The sequence below is a fragment of the Calidris pugnax genome, unplaced genomic scaffold (assembly GCF_001431845.1).
Source record: "Calidris pugnax isolate Ruff unplaced genomic scaffold, ASM143184v1 scaffold28, whole genome shotgun sequence".
Lineage (NCBI taxonomy): Eukaryota > Metazoa > Chordata > Aves > Charadriiformes > Scolopacidae > Calidris > Calidris pugnax.
In genome coordinates, this window is record NW_015090842.1 from 19,357,988 (window position 1) to 19,381,762 (window position 23,775).

At 41.4% G+C, this 23,775-nt stretch overlaps 1 protein-coding gene across 6 annotated transcripts in view; it reads right to left on the reverse strand.

Moving 5' to 3' along the window:
• SLC12A4 (solute carrier family 12 (potassium/chloride transporter), member 4) overlaps positions 1–23,775 on the reverse strand; it is a 50,327-nt gene that overhangs the window by 20,784 nt on the left and 5,768 nt on the right. Inside the window, exons 1-6 of one of the 6 annotated variants that reach the window (XM_014942313.1) lie at positions 18,302–18,916; positions 17,698–17,848; positions 13,263–13,540; positions 9,751–9,845; positions 7,085–7,216; positions 598–744 (exon numbers count right to left, since the gene is read on the reverse strand). In XM_014942313.1, coding sequence (XP_014797799.1) covers positions 598–744; positions 7,085–7,216; positions 9,751–9,845; positions 13,263–13,434 — 546 coding nt within the window. In that variant the 5' untranslated portion in view covers positions 13,435–13,540; positions 17,698–17,848; positions 18,302–18,916. Of the gene's footprint in view, positions 1–597; positions 745–7,084; positions 7,217–9,750; positions 9,846–13,262; positions 13,541–17,697; positions 18,917–23,775 lie in introns of those variants that run through there. The other 5 variants (XM_014942314.1, XM_014942312.1, XM_014942310.1 and 2 more) reach the window with 5 other exon arrangements.

Sequence of the window (23,775 nt, forward strand, 5' to 3'; positions counted from 1 at the left end):
CCAGGAACTTAATCATCAAGCTGTTGAGACTTCTGCTTGAGAGATGACCACTGCTTTATCAGGGGAAATAATCGGTGTTTGCAGACAAAGCAGACAAAAGATAAAAGGCAAGTGTCCCTCTGTCTGCAGAGCTGGAATTCCAACAAGGCAAAGCAGGCACCCATGACCTGGGACAGCCAAAGGAAACAGCTCTTTGCTGAGCAAACACCATTTTTAAGACTACACTAGATACATTTGCCAGCTTATAAATACTAGCAAAAAAAAAAGAAAAAAAGGGAAAAAAAGAACTCGCATGGCTACAAAAGTAGATTATAAATACTAGCAAAAAAAAAAAAAGAAAAAAAGGGAAAAAAAGAACTCGCATGGCTACAAAAGTAGCAGTGCCTAGCATAAATCTGGCTTTTCTTTACACGTGCATCTACAACGCAGCCTCTCCAAGTTTCTCAGTAGTTTCACAGAGGTTATGCCACATGCATGATTTTACCTACATAGAATTGTCTAGGTTGAAAGGGACCTTTAAGATCACCGAGTCCAACCATTAAGCTAATAATAAAAACATAAGTAACCATCTAAATAATAACCTAACAATATACTTACACAACAGCAGCAGAGTAACACAATCAGGAAGGACTGAAGCACTCCAGCCATTCCTACCATCCAAGTCAGCCGAAGGAAGAGAATAACCCCAAAGATATTCTGCATGCAGGGTAAATACACCCCCATCAGGGTGCCCATGCTGGGTGACTGAAAAAAAAAATCAATGACATTCATTAACTGGAATTCTTCAAAGCATAGATAACCAAAAAACTCTACAACTTCATTTTCTCAAATGGTAGAAACCTGGGAAATGTAAGGTAGACACACACAAATACTTCCACAAAACAGAAAGCAAATTCCTAACACCGAAATGACAAATGTCTAAACAAAATGCTGACCTTAACACATCTTCATATTTCAAGCAATTATACCCAGCGTTTAACACCAATTGCTAACAACAGCACATACATGTATTTGTTTTACTGTAGAACCACAGAGTTCCTAGTATGAAACCTGTTGAGTGCTGCAGACCCCGAGAAAGATCGAGCGTACCCTAATCCCCAGAATTTACAAATTAGTTTCATGGAAAACATACTTTTGTGGTGTTACAACTAGAAAAGATTCGAAAGAAATCTGGAGACATGCATAATGTATTTTCTCCCATTTTCTATATTCCATGTAAAACTAGTGATTCTTTCTTATGTTTAATGTTAGCATTGGACTCTGAATTACTTTGGACAGTGACTGAGGAACTACAAGTTAGTTATGTGAATTCACAGGAACTGCATATGATTGATATTCAACATAGTATCTTGTAGCATTTGCCCAAACAGTTATTGTCAGAGGACAGTCAGATCCAGAACAGTATCAAAAGGCCACTGATAAGGGTTTTATTTCAAGGAATACAAGCGTGTTCCCTGGCACACCAGGTACCAGCAGCAATTCAGAGCCCCAAATTTCCTGCCAAGGCATTCAATTGCTTCTGCTTCCTGAGGGTTTCTTTTGCATTTAAAATTACACAGAATGCTGAAACATAAGGGGAATAAACAGTGGAACAAAAAGGCTCATCCCTTCTCATACCTCTTTCTATAAATAAACCTGAATTCCAAAACATATTACAGACAGACAGTGTTTGAAGAAACACATGAACAACCATCTACATGAGAAGGATATTAAAGAGAGTTGACAACACTTGTTCAAATTTGACTCCATGTAGCATTAACTAAATGCAAAAATAAATAGGTAACATGCACCCTTATAGACTAATTAGGCATAAATCAAAAGCAACTGTACTTAAGCATATTACCCTTAAAGCAATGAAATTGCTGTAAAAAACTTTGTTCTTGCCTGTCTTCACTATGGAAAAATATAGTTACCTAAGGTGAGTCAAGAGTAGTATTTTATTACACAAAGCAAAATCCTAGAAAAATCACATGGTTATACTATCACCAGGCCAAAATAATCAACCTCAGAATTTAGTGCTTCAACTTGCAATTACACGTTACAATTCAAAATGTCCTCATCTGCATTAGGAGTCTGCCCTGCCAGAGATGAAAGAAAACCCTGCCCAAGAACGTGACCCGAACAGTTCTTTGTTAGAAATGCCAGGAATTGCTGAATGAATTTTTTGAGGTCAGCTTTGAATTCCTTGTGTGACTAAAGCTAAATCAGATCTACCAAACTTCCTCCATACACACTTGAACCTGGGTGAACCTCTTGAAGTAAACTGGGCAACAGAACCGCATGCTGAAGGTTTGCAATAGACTTACCCTACAAGACCTACCAGCAGGGAGCCAGAGAGCTGTTACTTGGCTGCTCCAATGCCACAGGACAAAAAAAACCCCAAACAAATCCCTAAAACATCACCTGACATTTGTACAAAAATTACCATCCTACAGAACTAACCTGTCAAGATTACATACAAGGACAAGAGGAATCATTGTCTTCTGATATTAATAGAAATAACACTTGTACAGCAGTATCCTGACCAGGGTAAGGTAAGGGGTTTTAAACAAGTTGTCCCAATGCTATAGTGGAGGAGGATCTTCCCAGGGTATTCTTCAGAGTGTACTCATTTCCTCAAGAAGGGGAGGTTCAGATAGTTTTATTTCAAATACCTTCATCTGATTCACACTGTGTCTTCAACTGCAGAAGCATTAACTGAGAAAGGACTAAATAATGTTGCCAGGCTCTGGGCTGATTTTGCCCTGCTATTGTCACATCAATGCACTCTTTGTCTCTCTTACAGAGACATTCCACATAATTTTATCATCTCTCTGTCCATTAGTCACCCCCCTCACAACATCCCTGAACCCAGCAGCCAGCGTCAAGTGAATTTATCAGATTTATCAGGGGTGTCTCAGAGGTAAAGCAGTTTCTAAGAGTTTGTCAAATCTGGCATCTGGGGAAAGGACAGAATCCCAACCTACTGCTTCTATGCAGGAGAAGCAGGTGGAGCACAGTTCTTATATATTCTATATGCCAGCTTTCTGAGTCGTATCAAAGCAGTTGAGTTTTCAGCCTGCCCTTTACACATCCCCCACCTGCTTCCTTTGCCTAAGAACTCACTTCAGCTCAGCTCCTTCCTACCTTCTGCCCTCAGTGGCCCCAGCAGCATTTACTGCTCATCCTCTTCTCTCCCTCCCTCTTCAGTGGCCACTTAGGCAGCTCCAGTTACAGGCTGACTGCAGCCACAGAAGAGAAATTGCCCATTAATTGTATGGTTGTGAGATTACTGCAGAGCAGAGCAGCCCAGGAAACGCGTAAGCGCCTGCCCGCAGACAAAACCCAACCACACTATTACTAAGTGTACCTTGGGCGTAAGGCTTTACTCTGGATTTTCTTACCCTGTGGAATAAAAAAATACTGCTAGGAAAGACTGTACTTGAAAAAATACTACTTGAACCAGCTTGTTCGCAGCAATGTTTAACACCAGTCATCTGCAGTGACTGGACCCTTTTTTATAGCACCTTATAATCAGCAAGTGATACTAAACCAGTGCTGAAGTCGAAACAGAAAGCAGTCTGAAATAAGCAGGGGATTATGTTCAGTCTCAACAGCTACCAAGTGAAAGGAAAAGCAAACTCCCTGTGCTGCATGAAGGAAATAAAACACAAAGACATCTTGAAGAACGCTGTTTTGGATCAACCAAGAACAGCCAGAAAAATCTCGAAAACAGTCTCAATTTCAGTGATGCAGATCATGTTTCGGTTCACTCTAATCAGCTGCAGACACATAATTGATACAAATATTGATCTGAGTCTGAAGGACACTATTTCCATTGTGCCAGTGTGACAGGTTATCAAAGCACTTGGCCGCAGGGCTCAGGGACATTGATCAGCAATGACAGCTCTTGTGGTTGCTCTGTAGAATGAGGACACGGAGCAGCACAGAAATTAACTGCCTTATTAAAGATACATAAACCAGTTAATTTAATTTTTTTCCATCATGAGAAGGAGATATTTTTATAGGACTGCATCTATTAAGAGCTTTAATACAAGACTGTATTTAGAAAATACAGAGTAACGTCAGTTTTATCTGATGTGTGTCTAACACAGAATCTACTACCAAAAACATTCAATGAGGAATGCTGAAACAGAGTTAGTATGTTTATATTAAACTGTTTTGCACTGAAATTGTACTGATCTTTGTTTGCATCTTCCACAAACTCTGCAGCAATTATTTCAAGAGATTAGAAGGGGAGTAGTCATATAATGTGTTTTCCAGAGTTTGTGGAAACGTTCAGGTCCCTTCTGGTCTTGTCACTACAGAAAGCAGGTGCTGACAACGATGATCTCCACAAGCTCAAGCACATCATTCTCTAGTCCTTTAAGCTTCAGCCTTGGAAGACAAATATCATTTTATTTGATACCGCCCCTCAGAGATTTGGCCCCTTCACACGCACACAATTGCCTTGCCTCTTTTTTTATGTCTGAGTTTTGTTGTTATTTTATTTTGTCTCATTTTATTTGAATGGATCTGATTTGGCAGGCAGAGGTGTGCTAGGTCACAACAAGGTATTCACTGAGAGACCTGTCTTACCTGCTCAGATAGAGAATTCTACATTCACTTACTGAAAGGACTGCTCTTTTCATTGAGTTTTTGGATACCAGACCCAATGTCTGCTCACTGTCCCTGCTCCAATTCTTGCCTGTAAGTTGCCAATTCCAGTAAGTGGCCCATCAGGACAGGCAGCTCACCTTTTGTCACGCTGGCTGGGGACTGAGCACACCCAGTAGAGCATCCAGCAACCAGTCAGTTAACGCTGGTGCTTCAAACCAGACCCTGCTGTCACGCCGGGGTGGAGGGTCCTGCTGCTGTACTAATGCTCCACTGGGAAGGGTGAGGTAACAGCAGTGCACTGACTTATACCTCAAAGATGATTAAAAACAAATGTGTAGAAGAATCCCGTTTGCACAATTTCTGGATACCTTCAGTCCATAGCATTGTACAGTTACAGCTTTTGAATTTCCTGGTTTTAACAGTTATATTTATTGGCCAAGTTACTATTCAACGTTCTACAAGTCGTTTAAAATTTCATATTTCTTATGGCAAGAGAGGGAGAAGAAATTCAAACTACAGTTATGATATTACAGCTGATGTAATTTATCCCAGAGGCAGACATACTAGGCAAAAATTCACTTAAGAAAACTGAAGTGTTTACACAAAAAATATTAAGTTATTAACACAGGATGATATTGTCACTTTTGGAATGGATACCCAACCCATTCTGCAAAAAAACTTTTGAGAAGTCTGCAAACACGTATTTCTGGGACACAGGAAAGCAGAATTCAGGACAACCCAGGTATTAAGCCCAAACTCTATTTTACCATTACAATTGTGGCTTTAACAAGAAAAACAGTCCTTTTTTTTTATGTCAATAAAAAGTTTGAAAATGCACACATAAATCATACCTAGATGTAGAAATATTAACACCAAACCTTACATGTTAATCTACCAGGGATTTAAAAAAACAACTCAATTTCCTGTTATTTGCCCCTTTTTTACCTTTTGAAGCTACGCTGCTTTAGCTTTAACCAACTTCACACTACAGACCCTTCAAGGAATTCTTTTTCCAACAGGGAAGTAAGTGACCAGCTTTCAGGTGAGACTGCACTTTACCCTGACATTCTGGTCAGTCAATTAATAATGAAATAAGCAGCAAAAGTGATCAGAACTTTCTCAAAATAGTAAGGACTGTACCTCTTGTATCCCCCTCCATTCTCTCTTTGTTAGGGTAACAACCAACCTGCTTTTGATAGGAAGAGGCTGAAAATGATTTTAGCTTATGCAATAACACCGCATTAACAGCTCCTGCCTGACATTCCCACCCAAAGCACGCTCAAACAGATGCAGCTGACGTTTCCTATTAGTAACACACAGGTAAAACCTTTGGACAGACTCAGCAACTAGTGTAACACCAAGTACCACACGAAAGAAATTCGCAGTTAAAATTGACTTACATTAAAATTGGAAATGTTTAAATTACCGTTTCAATGTAAGCTTACGGTACCAGAACTCAGTTACTACACCCAGACAACCTTCACTCAGTTTTGTCATGATGTCGCATTAACCACAATGTTACAGCACTTCAGTGCACACGGTCTCAGATAAAATTGAATTTTAAGCTTCATGTTGACTGAAAAACATTGTTACCCCCGGTGTAAAACCACGCAGAGTAAGGAACCGGAGCGTACGGGAGCTGGAATCCGGCTTTCAGCATGGGGTAACATGCATTCTCTTGGAGAACAATGTGCTGTTTTTCAACATTATCAACTGCCATCTCTTTCTGAAATGGCTCAGTCTTTGGCAGGGCTGTACTACAAAATCTCTACAACTCAAGTGCTATCTTAGTTTTTTGGAGAGCTTTCCTTTGACAAAATTTGCAAGCAAACTGACAGGCCTGCAAGTGCCATAAAATGCAACCCTACCACCTGAGGGTTCAGCTCCCCAGACTGCCAGAGCACTAGCAGCAGTGAGAACACAGCCCTCCTGATAGAAATCTAACTACCAACAATAAAACCCCGCCTTCCACCTTAATACAAAGCCAGCCCAAATGGGCTAACCATCTCAATGCAGACACTTTGGAGCAGAATTCAGTTGCCTAAGTGCCTAACACCAGAATGACACCTGAGCTGCCCCAGGGTGTCTGATCTGACCTCTGCTCACCACTCCAGAAGGGTGTTGCTCTTTGTGTCATACCAGGCTTGCAGAGGTGTGTCAGATACTGCCGGGCAGCTAAAACAGCACTAGCAGAAAGCTAGTTTTTGTCTTGTTGTTTATTTGACCCACCACTAAAAGCCCATCCTTCCTATCCAAATCCATAGCAAGTGTATGGAACTGCACTGCAGTGCACGCTAATCAACCACTCCATCTGCCCCAGTTCTCCAGTAACATCTGGTTACCTACAGAGTTCTATGTTATTTCTTTGTAGCACCATCATGGCTCCTGACGAATGTTAGGATAAAGCAGAAATGGGTCCAGCTCCACAAAAATCCGAGGGAATCACCCCATCCATCAGCTGGCCATAGAGAAAATCTTTACTTACTTTTGATACTTTCTTCTTTGAGCCATCAGTGCTTTCAGCTTCTTCATGTTCCTTAACGCCTTGTGTAAGATTTGTGTAGTTGACCAACTTGCCAAGCAGAGATGACACTTTTGGTCGTATATCAAGTTCCTCCTGCAGAAGATGACAACTAGTGAACTGCAATTCACAGCATTTATGAAGAGCAGCTGGGGTCATGCCTTCCTCAGCACCCCTGAGCCTGCCAGGGAACACACCAGGAATATCATCCAGGGCATGACAGAATATTTCATTGTCCCTGAACCACTGATGAGAGGATTTAATTTTCTGAAAGAAAGGCAAATCTGACAGGAAAAGGCTATGCCAACAGGTCTAGACCCTCCTCCTTAGGTGCTAAAAAGCATAAATTACAGCAATAAAGAAGTCGTCTGAGCCTTGGGACTGTAAGAAAACGGACGTGTACACCTTACATCTATCTCTAACGTCAGCTTACATCAACAGATATAATTTTAAAAAGGTCAAGTTGCCAAATAATTCAGATATCTAGTGATATAAACTCTGGTCATTGTGGGCAAACATGCACTCTGATAATTTTATGACATTTCTCAAACAATATGATGTAATTTATGTGGATCTAGATAAAAAAAGCCACGTGCATGGAGGCCTCACACCTTTCCATTCATCCCATGTAACTTCTGTTTCTGAAAGTAAGTTCACGGTGAAAAAAGAAAAGAAAAAAAAGTGAAAAAAACCATTCCCTGTCCCTTTCTCTTTGAAATAAAAATTTCTTACAAGTGTAATTGCGCAGTAAGGAATGTATGGTTAAGAGAAAATACTTTCCACACAGGAAACAGAAAAACAATTTAGAAAAATTTCACTGTCTGGAGGTCTATCGTATATCCATGTATCATCACAAAGGGTTTCTGGGAGGATCTGCAGCATTATGTGCTTTGTATCCAATGGCAGAAACTGACCCCAAGTGTCCCTTTTCTTACTCCTTCCTCTGATCTCATCTGCAGTTCATATCTTTCAAAACCTGATTACGATTCACCACATTACGTTCACGGCCTTGAGGGTGCTATCTGCTCCTCCTCAGTACAGAAGGAGCCTGCAGCCCTGCTGTGTTATTGCTTACGGAAAAGGCACAGGTGTGTGACTAGCAGCAGCCATGCCACAGGTAGCCAGCTCTTCATGATCTGCGAATTGATGCTGATCACAGATCTACCATGACTTGGAGGGAGGAGACCCCACAGCTGGAAGCGTGCTTCAAAGCCTTAGCTCAAGCACAAGTGCCTGCACACGTGGCTGCAGCATTTCCACGGTGGGTTCCTTTCTAGCAGCAGGTTAGCTGTACTGGCCCAGGCTCCGTGCCACGCAGCTGAACTCTGCGGGCGCCAACCTGGCGGGGGGTAGAGCCAGCTCAGGCTGCCCCACACCGAGCTCCCAGACTGGGAAATACTGGGTACAGGTTGCCAGTATTGCTGTGAAGCTGGAACTCAGAAGCCCAGCTGGAAGGCAGCTGCAGAGCCACACAAAGACTCCCTGCACCGCTCCCCAGCACCTGAGCTTCTGAAATCATTTTTTAGAAACTTGCTCTTAGCACAGTGTGTTGCAGTTTAAAGGAGTGCCAGCGAGGTGAGGACGTGGAGGAGGGTTCTGCTGGACTTGGTGTGGCTCCAACTGGCCTCCTGCATGAGAGTCTTGTCCTCCTTACTTCCACATGGAAACAGTCATACTGCCTCCCAGTCCCAAGTGGGAGTAACATCTGAGATTTTTCACCACACAGGGTATCTCCGCCTCCCTTAGATAACAGACTTACACCCCAAAAAAAAGCATATCGGGGAGAAAACGGAATTACTGATATAGTGCAGTTGTAATACAGGATACCCAGGCTAATCTGAGTGCCTGAATTTAGGCACTCTCTTACAGAATCACAGAATGGTTAGAATTGGGAGGGACCTTAAAGATGATCAAGTTCCAACCCCCTGCCCTGGGCAGGGACACCTCCCACCAGACCAGGTTGCTCCAAGCCCCCTCCAACCTGGCCTTGAACCCCTCCAGGGATGGGGCAGCCACAGCTTCTCTGGGCAACCTGGGCCAGGCTCTCACCACCCTCACAGGAAAGAATCTCTTCCTAATATCTAATCTAAATCTTCCCTCTTTTCAGTTTAAAACTGTTACCCCTCGTCCTATGGCTCCACCCCCTGATAGAGTCCCTTCCCATCTCTCCTATAGCCTCCTTCAGACACTGGAAGACTGTTATAAGGTCTCCCCAGAGCCTTCTCTTCTCCAGGCTGAACAACCCCAGCTCTCTCAGCCTGTCTTCACAGGAGAGGTGCTCCAGCCCTCTGAGCATCTTCATGGCCATTAAGGAAAGGGCCTTAAGGGAATAACATTGTCCTTCTTTGCACAGTAAACAGCCCGTGCTCATTTTCCACACTCACAGTGCACCAGCTTCACAATTTAAATTATTCCGGTCGCCCCTAGTACCATAATATTTTGCTGCTCTGTAGACACACTCCTAAATAAAGCAATGGCTCTTAGATCTGCCATGCAGTGAGAGATGAGTACCAACCCATTGCCTGGGCCTTTGCAAGGCTTTGACATCCACTTAATACCACGCGCTCAATCCCTCCCATCTTGGAAGACTCCAAATCACATTAGGATTACGAAAAATAGTTAGAAATTACCTCAAACAAGGCCAGATTTCTGTCATAGTAATCACCTCCCTTGACAGCTTCTGCAGCATTCAGGAAAGGACTGTTTTCTTTATGGTTGCCATGACCTGCAGAGAAGAAAAAAGCAGGAGGTTTTGTTAGGAGGAGAAAGACAGAATTTTTAACCTTGACGAAAACCATAGGGAATAAACTTGTTTGGTCCACTGAATGTTTCTTTTTAGTATTTAAACTTATGCAACGTTATCAATATCAATAGGTGCTACTCTCAAGGTAGAGTTACTTCTATTTCTACTCTATTTTAATGAAAATAGAATAAAAAGTCACATCAAAGTAAAATTTACAAGTAGGGTCACAGCTACCATACTATCTGTGCCTAATTTCCCTTTTATAACTATTTCTTATACAGAACAGTAACAGGTGAAAAGACAGTTCTTGTGCACTTAGAAATCATTACTAATGCTAAGAGCAGCTTCTAAGCAGAACGTTTAAACAGGATAGGTAGAGTTAGTGAGACCGACCAATTCAAAGACCAGATTCTGTTATTACAATACAGGTAAATAGCAAACAAAGCTTCCCCCAACACCCCTTTTTATTTTGTTGTCAGTGTTTTGTGGTTGTTTTTTGGTTTTTCACTATGCCCACTAACCCCAGGCATCAAACATGCTCACTTTGTGATGCCTTCACTCTCATTGTATTTTCAACGTTTAGACTGTGTACTCTTCAGACTCCTCTTACACTTTTAAGTTAAAACCTAATATCAGGTACAGCAAAAGCAAAGCATTCACATCTGCAACTACAATGCTAAAAAGAAAAAATAACATGGGTGAACAGGAGAGCTTTTTGTAATGAGTAGTAACTTTAAAAAAAAAAGTAAAGGCACTATAGTATAAAATGAGCTCTGGAGGAAAAATAAAAAAACATGAAATTGATTCCAGTATTCAAAAGTTCTTGGCCCCGCGGCTCCCATTGCCCTCTGCTTAACAAACTAAAACTCCTTTCTTTTCCCCTGTAACTCTTCACTCCCTGCTCTTTCAGCCAATACAAACTAAAGAGATTTCCAAGAGTATCTCCTTAAGAAGGGATCAATCCAAGGAATTTTATTTTTTTTAATTTACAAAAAAAAATAACCACTAGAAAAATTGAAAATGAAAGAAAAAACTTATTATCTCAAATGAAAACACTGCGAGTTAAAGAAGTATTGTACAATAAATACATTAAACACAAGAGATTAAACAGCTACATTTTGGGTGCGTATTTTTGGTAATTAAGGTAATCAATTCAACAAGGCTACACTAAATTACTTTAACGCAATTGAAGTGAAAGTATCTCTGCATTCTGAAATCTGAATCAACAATTACAAAACTAACCTAACAGGCAACCAGCAGATTCCTCCCCTGCACACAGGGATCAGCAGATACCACACACAGTTACAAAACTAATTGCTACGAGTGAAAAAATTCTGAGAAAGTTCAGTATTATTCTCACTGAGGGGAAGGGATACACGGAAAGAGGTACAATTTGCTGGAAATAGCTGACAGGTGCTTTGAACAGAACTGCCGGAAAAACAATAATTCACACCCAACACAGGTCTTGTTAAGCTTCTGGAAGTAAACATTTAGCTGACAAAAAATATTTGTAGATAGCAGCCTGCTGTGTGTGTGTGCCTATTGGTTTTCCCACAGCTCTGACAGCTCACACCAAGATGTTAATTAGCAGCTGCCTTGCACAAGTGGGCTCAGCTTAATTGCTGACCCAACCTACAGGTAAGATATGTTCACACTGCTCTCCATTGTAGATATTTTTGCACAACCAGAGAAATATCAGTAAGCTTAGCAACACAGCATCAAAATAAAATGTTAAGCAACTTCAGCAAAGGTTACTAAAAAATCTGCAAAACCTACTTGCGTACTGTATTTGTTACATCTATTGTCAGGAGGAGCATAAAAGATCAATTTGGTTGCGGTACATACTGTTAGCTGTGCTGCAGTCCGTTCTCTCCTGTGGGGGCTAAAGTACATCTGGGATTTTTGCTGAGGAAATTGAGTTATCTGCCATATAGGTTTTACTCAGTGAACTGGACACAGGTGCAAACAATAATGACAACATCAAAAAAAATCCTGTCAGCTTGATTTTTCAAGACTTTGGTCTGTGCAGTATCTTCTCACTATTACGCTTATCAAACACAACAAGGTCATGAGTAACTTGGCTTTGTTTTCTCATTTCCTATACACCAGCTCTGGTAACTGAATGTTTGGGAAAAAATCAAAGTTGTTTTATTATTTTTTTTAAATCACTCGGTGATTTTTAAATCAATTTTTTGCTGTCTTGGTTTTCCTTGTTCTTCCATCAGGAACCTTACTGTACAGACACAGCTTACCACCATCTCAAAAAAGCATAATGGGCTTTCCTTTACTTGCAATGCCTACAGAAACTCACACACTTTTTATCTATAAAATCACACTTGTCAAGGTAACTCATCCATTCAATCACAGATGTTATATAAGATGACAAGTATTCCGCTCTTTCAAAATGCCAAGCATCTCATTACCATCACTGGTATAACCTACCCTTAGTTAAGAAAGATTACTTCATATCACCTTTAAGACAAATCCTGAAGTTAACTGGCATTATTTTTTAGATGCATCTTCAATTTACCTCCAAGTAAATTTTTCTCTATTGGTTTCTTCAGAAACGCTCAAAAAGAGCTTCCAGCTCCTCTCTCATTCCCCATTTGCATTTTCAAGCATCACCCAATTCTTTCCCATTAGAATTCCCCTCTGGATTTGACTCCTTGCCGTGCTTCCTTTAGACATCTTCCTGCACACAGGAAGCCCAAACAAAACAAACTGCAATAGAAAAAATCAGTAGAACTAGTGACTGGAAATAGAGTATTGTTTCTGAAATTGCTAGGGCACATTTTTTTTCTCTATGGAAAAGTTCAGATGATAGAGAAATAGAGCTGGATTTTTACCACATTCACAGCACTAGCTCCACTATCCTGAAAGTCCATTTAGACTATGAATTACTGAGGACAATGCAAAAATAAAAGTGAACTTCCAAACTACATGATTCTACTGATCCAACTAACACTAAACTCCCTCTCAAACACTGTGCACTTTCTACAGGAAGCAAAGGAGCCTACGTTTATATTGACATCCTATTCTAACTTCACCAGTATGCAGAACTGGGTGCTGCAGAGACGTGCACCAATTCTAGTGCTAAGTGAAATACAGCTAATTAAGGGATAGCCAAAAATCACCTTCACCAGTTACATGTTTGGTGCAATCTCTGCTTTTCACACATCCTAAATCACAACATCAGCATTCACCACATTGCCTCTCTTTCCATATTCTATTTCCAATTTTGTAAGTAAAACCTATGGCAGATGACCATTTCCTCAACAAGACTCATAAGACAGCACAGAATGGACTGCAGCACAGATACAACGTGTCCTGCAATAAAAAAAATTGTCTAATATATTCCGTCTGCCAATGGGCAATACCAGCAGCTTCAAAGAGACTTACTTGCATGGGAAGAGCTTGTTGTCTCCTTCAGTTTTGGAAGAGAGCGGAGGTGACCTCGGAAAGCTACTCCAGGGAGTTCTTGCCCCAGCTTCACCCGAGGACAGTTTACATTCTGAGGCATGAAGTCTCCTGGGTAAGCACCATCTTGTGACATGCGCACAGTTTTCCACATTCTTAGTTACCAAGTCTTTGGTCTCAGACAGTAGCTATGTGGTGTTAGTTTTCCTCATGCAAGATTGTTTGGCAAGGAACATTTCTTAAAGAGGGAGCTAAATACTCTGCAACAGAGAATAATTTATTTACCTTAGTCCCTAATTAATCTCAATTTCTGAGGCAGACAAGCTATATTCCAAGCAGCTTATTGTTTCCTCTTCACTTCTTTCATTGCTTCTCAGTCTTTGTTATCTTTTGATAATTAAGGCATTTTAATTCTGAATGCTACCAATCCTCTTCCAAACCAAATCATTCTATTTGCAGCCACCACTACAATACACAGTTTATCTAAACATCTCCACCACAGTTCACTGAGGTTTTAGAGCTCCCTTGCTTAGGTACAGGCACAGGTTTGTAGAACAAGGTTCATCATTGCACAGATCACCCGAGTTCCATAAAACATCACAGATGGTCCATGGAACAAAACCCAAGACTCATAAGTATGCACGCTCCCGTACACACAAACACACAATCCCAAGAGACAGAATAAAAGCAACAAATGGCTGTCCAAACTTTCCCCTAACTTTTATCTCATTGCCAAGAAAAAACATTGTGGCAAAACCGTATTGGATAGTCTTCTGACTGGTTTTATTTTGTTCTTCTCCAAAAGGTTTATGTTGTCTTTATTTAAAAAAAAAAAAAAAAAAAAAAAAAAAGATTAAGAGCAGAGATGACTGTGTTCCCATTACTGCTTTCCCTCTGGAAGGGGATTAGGCCAGAGGGAGACGGTTTGGCTGCTCGAGCATGCAAGTGCAAGACTTCTCTGCAAGCCAACGTGTTCTCTTTAGTAACCCAGGGATGAAAACCAGAATTTAGAGAGAACTACAGACAAAACACATGTATGAAAGTAACTATAAGAAAAACAGATTAGTGAGGATAAATGAAAGCTGAACAATTAGGCACAGTGAGACCATTGTGAAGGAAGACCAGGAAGCTTCACAGAGATAAAGTCTGCTCAGCCAGACTACTAAAGGAGCAGTCATCCCTGTGCAGAGGCGGCAGAAGCAGCTGCGTGACTCGACCTGTCGATGCTTTATCCTTCTCTACTGTCAGTTTCTGAACTCCCATAAAGAAAACTACCACTCCCCTCCTTCGGCATGTTCAGTTAACTAAGTGGAAATTAGTACATCTTTAAACCACTGCAGCTCCTTCCATTTGGACATGACTAATTCAGAGAGATGCTGGCCGGGTTCTCCGGAGGCTCTGCCCGCCCGACAGGCTCAGGCCTGCTGAGGGCACAGGGGGACACAGCCCCACCAGCTCCCGTCCACCCAGCACCGACACCCACAGCGATGGAAATACAGTAGTGCTAATTAAGCTGCAGTAAGGCTTAAAACATTAACATTGTTAAAAACAAACAAATAAAAAAAATATTCCAGATGGGGCTGTATATTGATAACAAACTTATGCCAGCTTGCTTTCACAGGCACGTACCTGAGCGAATGAAACGCAAGTGGGCAGAGGCACAGAGACCACGTTCCCATATCAACTCCACTCGGAATCACGGAATCGTCATGGTTGGAAGGGACCTTTAAGATCATCGGGTCCAACCGTACATACACACAAAAACCCAACCCAACAACCTCAGGCACTAGAGCATGCCCTGAAGTGCCACATCTGCATGTTTCTTAAATACCTCCAGGGATGGTGACTCCACCACCTCCCTGGGCAGGCTGTTCCAGTGCCTGACCACCCTCTCAGGAAAGTCATTCTTCCCAATATCTCATCTAAACCTCCCCTGCCCCAACTTCACACCATTTCCTCTGCTCCTGTCATTATTCCCTTGGGAGAAGAGGCCAACCCCCACCTCTCTACACCCTCCTTTCAGGGAGCTGTACAGGGCAATGAGGTCTCCCCTCAGCCTCCTCTTCTCCAAACTAAACACGCCCGGTTCCCTCAGCCTCTCCTCCTAGGACTTATTCTCCAGACCCCTCACCAGCTTGATGGCTCTCCTCTAGACATGCTCCAGCACCTCAATGTCCTTCCTGTAGTGAGGGGCCCAGAACTGAACACAGCCCTCGAGGTGAGGCCTCACCAGTGCCCAGTACAGAAGCCCTACTCCTGCTGGCCACGCTGTTCCTGACACAGGCCTGGATGCTGTTGGCCTTCTTGGCCACCTGGGCACACTGCTGGCTCATGTTCAGCTGGCTGTCCACCAACACCCCCAGGTCCTTTCTTCCACTCTGTCCCCAGCCTGTAGCATTGCCAGGGGTTGTTGTGACCAAAAACCCCCCGAGGAAGGCCCAGGCTCTCAGCCAGGGCTGTGGAGCACAGCTCCCAGGAGGGCTCCCACCCGTGCCCACGGCATCCTGAGGAGCCATAATCCTCCCTGGCCAAAATATCAAGAGCTAAATCTTAACTGAGGGGCTAAATTTCTTCATAGAATTTTTGCATGAATCAGAGTTACAAATCAGAGCTAGCAAATGACTACACCCAAAATAGTAATCCCAGTGGGATTACGGCAAACAAAAATTATTTTCAGGTAGAATATTTCTTCCTTGCATAATCAGGTGATTTTATTAGTCACAACATTACTTTTAAAAACATTTGTTCACAGCCTTAAAGTTTTAATATAAAAAGCTGTCCATGTCCATTTTTATTACACTTTTGGTTTTAGTTTGTTTATTTCTACAAAAGAAACTGTTTTAACACCATTCTGGAGAAAGCACTTTCCAGATGTTAACAATGATACTTTCCCAAACATCTGTATTGCGAGATAAAACTTGGTTCCCTGCAAAAAGCTATGCTCTGTTCAGATAGCACAGATCTTCTCATTGTCCACCAGAGGTAAAATTTTGCAGAACTCAGTATTGCCAAAGAACAGGAAACCCTCAACAAGTTTCTTGACGTTTGCTAGTAGTTTAACATATCCCAATATCTCCCCATTTCAGCAGCAAAGCATTCAGGAGTACTGTTGAAGTGTATCAAGAGACTGTCATGTTAAGAAGATAACCTAAGAAACACGTAGATGACAATCTGATTTCAAATACATTCTAAAGCTGCTTATATACTTTATTTATGTGGTTCCTCACATGTGGCTGGGCTAAACAAAACTCTCATTCACTCTCAGAACTGTTATGAAATCTCTTTCTTGGTTCATTCAGGAGACTATAACAAATTATTCCATTTACAATTGTATTTTTGCAGACATCATTATCTATAAATTTCCTAAACAGAAATCAGATATTGTTTCTTTTCTTAAATTATTCACTTTCAACTGCTTACCAAAAATCCTAAATCAACATCAGTAACAGTCCAAAGCAGAGCTCTCATTTAAAAAGAATAATAATTAGAAAAAAGACAGCCTATTAGAAGTGTTTGTTTCTACATGGACAACACACAGCTAGCAAGAAACACGAAGCACTTCTAAAACGAAAATTCTGATTACAAACTCGTTTGTGGTAGCAGCCCAGGCAGCTGACACCACAAATCTGACAAGTAACACTTATTTTCACTTCAGCTACAAAGCAGTCAGTATTAGCCAAAGCACTATTTTATGCAAAACAGAAAGTCATTTTTAAGATGTAGCTTTCAGGTTTTTCAATACTGAGAACAAGAATTTTGTTAGTTTACAGTAACAAAAGACTGATAGTGACATTCCAAGCTCAGAAAAAACACTTCCCAAAATATTTTGAACACTTTATTAAGTCTTACAGGTTGGGTGTATGTGGGGTGTGTGTTTCAGGTGGTTTTTTTTTTTTATAAGGAGTATGATATTTATATCAGAAACAGTAGAAACAGGAAATAAATAGCATTGCATCTGGTCAGATAAAACTCATTCACGCTACAAACTAGGCACTGTAATGAAATAAGTAACTGGAATCTGTTCATGCTGGTACACTTGAGAGCTTGGGCTATCAGGTCTTTTTCACTGAAGGTGGCAGAAAGCGCGAGCTGTAAATTCCAAGCTGACCCAGTCTTTTACGAAAATAAAGGCCAAAGTTGCACAAGAAAACAACCCATATAATAATAAGGCTGTATGAGAGGAAGAAAGAGCAGAATGAAAGGATAGGTCTTTACCTGGGCAGCTTTTAGGCAGCAAAGAAACCCGCTGTCCTTAAAACACAGGCTCCAACTATCAGTTACAGCGAGGACACTGAACTCACCCATGCCAGACCCAGACACACGCTTCCACCAGAAACTGCAGCTTAGGGCCAAACTACTGACACTCAGGGGTATTTTAAGAATATAACATATCCATGCACCATTTTAAGACACATACATGATTTACTTCACTGTTAAATTGACACTGTCATGGAAGTTTTGAGTTTACAGGATTCTACCCGAGAAGTAAAGGCGTGCTTCTTACAATTCATCACACACTACACTGCAGATACCACGTACATATTCATCAGCAGCAACAGCTTTGGTCTCTGCAGAAGTGACACAAACAAAGCAGTTTTACTAAAAAGCGAATTAGAAAGCTGTGTTGTTGCTAATATATTAGTTCCTCTGAAACAATTCTGAAGACTGCCTTTGATTGCGTTCTGCGTGAAAGAAACAGCCAAAGCTTTCCCAGCCAACAACCTATGCAACAGTGAGGCTGCACCAGAGTACAGAATTAAGTGTACAATTAAGCCCAGATCTTTGATTTATCCCTAGATAAACATGTGTGAAGTTACTATCAGACTTCTAGTGTACTTTGCAAAAACAGAGAACAGCTTTACCAATCGAGTTGAGCGATACTACACAACTCAAAGGATTTAGCAATTTAATAATCCTGCATTTCAGAAAGCTCAATGATTTTATTCTTTGGTTAAGATGCACTGATAGTTTCAGAACACTATAATCCTTTGTAGGTATTAATATCAACATGAAGTACTTACCCTTTAGCAACAGCTCTTTGCCATTTTCAGTAATTTGGTTTACCATTATTCTTCTTTCTGCTCTTAGTACATGCTTTAGCAAATGTCTTCTTAGTGACGTCCTGAGGATTGGACAAGTTTAATAATGTCGTATTCCCAAAAGAACTTTTTTCCACCTCCTCTGACAAACTGACTGCTGGCTGCAACGCTGAGTGGGACTGATCTCTTGCAGGAAGCAAAAGGGTTTCTTACAGAAAGCTAAGCCGACACCGATATAATCCTGGCATTATAATCCTTTCAACACTGAGAAAATATACAAGTGTCAGGATCTTACTGAAAATGCTATTTCTGAAATCCAAACCCAGCCACATTTAAGAGGCACGTTGCCAGTTGTTTGCACACTTACTTGAAAAACTGTGTGCCATAAACCTGCCGCTTGCTGAGTGTGTAATCAGACAGCGTTTTAAACCTGCTAATGGCATGAAAGTATAGCTCTGTGACGTTAGCCCTCCAGGCATTTCAGCTTTCAAGTGAAAACAGTGATGTATTTCTTTCCATCTTCAATACTTTTTAATATGATTACCCATTAAAGGATGAATCATATACATTATCACAAAAAAGAAAGCATCAGCATGATGGAATGGAGGTTTATATAAGATATACAAGTAAATACTAACTTAACGATTCTAAGCAATTCATAATTACCAGAACTCACTCCATCCTGGTCATTCATAAAGAGGTCCTCTGGATACCAGCATGTACCACACTGAGACTTATCTTCGTTATACAGTAGGTGCAATCACCAAGAATGCCCATGTAATTAAAGATGCCAAGTCACTTTTGAGAAATCAGATTTAGGAACTCACATCACTTAGGAGCTTTCATAATATAATTTGTCATTGGCAGCTGAAAAAAACACTATAAAAACAACCTTTGTACTTCACTGTAATCCACTTCAGAGGTTCTTTCATGTGGAACGACTCCAAATAATTTCTCATGACTATCCTCCCCAAAGCTCTGTCCCTTCACATGCATGAAGGCACCTCAGATCCAGCACACCCTGTATCAAAGTATAGGGAGAAGCATTCTAGCATTTGTCCTGCCTCAGGAAAAGCCTCTTACCTTGCTGTAAAATGTTCTCACTTTCCCTGAGAGACGGCAACATACATCTACCAGACCCGCATGGAGATTCCATGCAATACTCAATTTACCTTTCTTTCCAATACCAACTACAGAAAATTGTCTTCAGCTCTGTGCAGCTGACCATGGCTGCACAATAAGAAAGAGAAGAGATCAACAGCACAAAATCTTGACTCAAAAAAAAACACAACCAACCCACACCACAATTTCAGATGTATCTGCTCCCTTCTCCAGCTCAACATGTGCCAAAAAACAATTGTACAGGCACAAACCATAGAGTGAGAACAAGCAGATGGGAATGGTGACCATTCAGTCAATATTACCAGCAGCTCAAAAAATTCCTGCAGGAAACAAATGGAAAGAGAGGAGGAATGAGCCAGGGTGCTAAGTACCTCCAGACATACAGAAAATAACAGAAAGAAGAGGTCCATCACTTTGCAAAGGTCAATGTATGTATATTCTATTCATTACATACAATGTGCATTAACAGACATAGAATCACAGAATGGTTAGAGTTGGAAGGGACCTTAAAGATCATCAAGTTCCAACCCCCTGCCCTGGGCAGGGACACCTCCCACCAGACCAGGTTGCTCCAAGCCCCCTCCAACCTGGCCTTGAACCCCTCCAGGGATGGGGCAGCCACAGCTTCTCTGGGCAACCTGGGCCAGGCTCTCACCACCCTCACGGGAAAGAATCTCTTCCTAATATCTAATCTAAATCTTCCCTCTTTTCAGTTTAAAACTGTTACCCCTCATCCTCTCTCTCCACTCCCTGATAAAGTCCCTCCCCATCTCTCCTGTAGCCCCCTTCAGGGACTGGAAGGGCCTCTAAGGTCTCCCTGGAGCCTTCTCTTCTCCAGACTGAACAACCCCAACTCTCTCAACCCGTCAACTATCCATTCCTGGAAGACAGTAGAAAGATATCTCTAATCAGCTACAGGTTATTGTAAAGCCCTGAATGTTTTATTAGGCTTTCAGTTAACTCATACAGAAAGTGCTGAATATCAGATTTTTCTTACATTTGAGAAGTACCTTGTTGCATGTGAAAACAAAGTAAGAGATTTGTTTTAACTAAGAAAAAAAAGAAAAAAAAAAAAAAAACGAGAGATTTGTTTTAACTAAGAAAAAAAAAAAAAAAAAAAAAAAAACAGAGAAAGAAAAGAAAGAGCTAAGTTGTATACGCTCCAAGGAGGAAGGAAGAGCTGACCTTTCAGCGTGAAGTGCTACAAACAGCCAAAACTCACTAACTCTGGTCATGATACTTAAAAAAAGTACAAGCCAGCGTGAGACTCCTCCAAGCAAAGGAAGTCACTCCATCCCATCGAGTATTTTAGAGGGTGGAGAGTGCTCATATATATAATATTGCACATTATAAGCAGTAATCCACAGTATTTGCAAAATAAATATATATTCAAACACATGTTTATAAAGCTTTAAAGCTTCCTGCACATAAACTAAAAGACATCTTAACACAAGGCCCAATCTGCCCACTATCTGGTTACATAGCGTTGGGATTCACCAAACATAGCTAAACCATACCTCCTTGTTTGGCTGCAACTTCCGTGAAATTAATACCTGGCATTGCCACTCTGGAAAATACAGCCACATCAAAAGCAAATAGTTTGTGTCTGCTTAGGCAAAGTAGCCAAGATATACATTATATCCATGTGGGAATTGAATTTGGATACCGTTGGCAAGGGTTAGCTTGTGACGCTCCACAAACAGCTATGCCCTGGAGATCATGTCCCAGTGCAGGGTGCAGAACACAGCTTTGAATCAAGGGAAAGGAAAGGAACCTGTTAGGGGGAGACAGACAAGTGGCACTGCTGCTGAACACTTCATGGTGTAAAATCACAGACTGGACAGTGAAACCCTTAGCAGAAGCAAGCTGAAAATATTCAGGAGCAGTAGGTTCTTAACTCTGACCCACAAGACTATTAAAGAACCTCTACCTTTGTCCTTTACACCAACTCTGGATACAAATATATACTATAGCAAGTAGTAATAAAAGTGATGTCAGTTATATTATTTAGACGTGGATGAGGAAAGCAAAGTTTCTGAATGCAAAGGTAGAAGGGCAGAGGAGAAGTGTCCTACATCAGGGACAGCAGCAACTCCGCTGTCTTCTTGAATTGCTCCAAGTCCTGACTCAGACCTGACTCCTACATGGAAATCCAGAGGTGGACTTTGCACATAATAGCTAAGCTCGAGGCTGCTCGACTTGCAAGCACAGACAAGGTCATAACACAAAGTAGCATTGCCACAGATAATTTTGTGAAAAACAATTACACTCCAAGGCATAAAAATTGTGTTTTACTGCCACAATCAGCAATTTAAAGTATGCAAGAGCAAGCATCAGCAAGTTGGCTCTGCGTAGGAGTTACCCTAACTCAGCAAATGGGCAGTTTCTAATGGCACACCATAAAAACTTTTTTTTCCCTTTGACATGGAAGTGAAAGGCAAAAGTTTGGATGGTGTAACCTGCTTCCCAATAAGGAGCTATCTGTAATTACTGAATGATATTCTAAATCCTTCAGATAAACACAAGAAATTTTTGGGTACCGGTAGGAGATGAAAATGAAGGCTGGTAATTAGAGTGTAGGAAAAAAAAAAGCACATACAGTTTTGTTCTGGCATAATTAGTTTGAACCTATACATAGCACGGGCTGCCTCTGCCCCAAACACAGAGCTCTGCGTCATCGCTCCTCTCCCAGGATCTTGTTATACAACCTCTGCTACGGTCCCCTGCAAGCCAGCTGCCATCACCAGCTCACAGCTTTGATTCTCATTTCCAAACTGATCGATGGATTGCATAATTAGTTTGAACCTATAGATAGCACGGGCTGCCTCTGCCCCAAACACAGAGCTCTGCGTCATCGCTCCTCTCCCAGGATCTTGTTATACAACCTCTGCTACGGTCCCCTGCAAGCCAGCTGCCATCACCAGCTCACAGCTTTGATTCTCATTTCCAAACTGATCGATGGATTGCATCCTAATTATATTACAGACCACGTGTCAATCAATGAAAGAGCTGGGCTTCTAGGACAATGCCGGTCACTGGGGTGGAGCAGGGAGAAGCGGGCAATTGAAGCATAGTGGATTCAAGGGGATGGACCTGTGGGACAAGCTTCCAGAGAACACTAGGCAAACCCAGAACCTGGGTACCTTTGGAAATGCTGCTAAGCCACGTTCTGAGCAAACGAGCTTCCTGGTTTCCTGTCAGAGCACTGTGACCACCAGCACAAAGGTGGGGTGATGACCATCCCCTCACCAGAACCAGCAACCTCCTCCCTCAGCCCTTGCCCAGCCCAGCCTGGCACTGGCCTCTCATCTCCCGCTCAGCAAAATGCCCTTCCATTTACACTTCCAGCAAGTCTCAGGCTGCCTCAGGTAAGCAAAGCAGAGCTGCCAAGTTATCAACCTTCCCCATTCATCCATAAGCTAATTGAGTCAAAACTCTTTTGGGGCAATTAGCTCTTTATTCTGCACGTTGAACTCCGCCTCCCTGTCCTACAGAGCAGAATGAAGATCAAAAGATGATTAAGAAAAAATTCCACCCAGCCCCTGCAATAGCAACAAAAATTTTGAAAAAAACATATTGCCAGAACTGTTCTAACTTATACCTCTGCTGCTCAGACATGAATTAAGACTGCCAGAAAGTAAACAGTCATCTTTCCAGGCCAAGCCTAATACCTACCACAAAATCTAAAGCCCTATTACATGACCTATTAAGAAAAAATGTTACTCCTGTAGCTCCAGTAAATTCGTTTTATGGTTCAGAAGTGACAGTTTGAGATTCAAGAAACAATGCCTAAAGTAAGAGTCCCTCAGGATAAACAGGCAGTAACAGATAAACAGAATAACCTCCGGGTGGGTATGCAGAGGACGGCAGAAGAAAGGGGACTGTACCACGTACCAGCACACAAAATGCTATCCTACCCAAAATCCAGAGAATTTTACCCTACATGCATTATAAGAGCTGTATTTTTCCTGGTCATTTAGACTTCTTACATTTGAAGACAGAACATATTAAATGTATGCCAAGTATTTGATTTTGCTAAAAGACTAATATTTTTGTGTGTGTGGTATCTGATTATTTTGCTTGCTTAAAAAGAAGACATTGTTTGCTCAGCATTCACTACAGCAGCCACCGTGAACGATGCACAGTTCTCCATGCGTGACAAAATCCAAGTATACTGAAATAAATCATCCGAAGCAGCTCAACTGAAAGAACAGAAACAGTACTACCCATTGCTAAGGGATCACTTGGCATCATTTAAACAGATGCCCATTGAAAACTAATAATTAAGAAAGATTTTACTAAATCTAGCAACAAAAAATACCGAGACTTTCTTA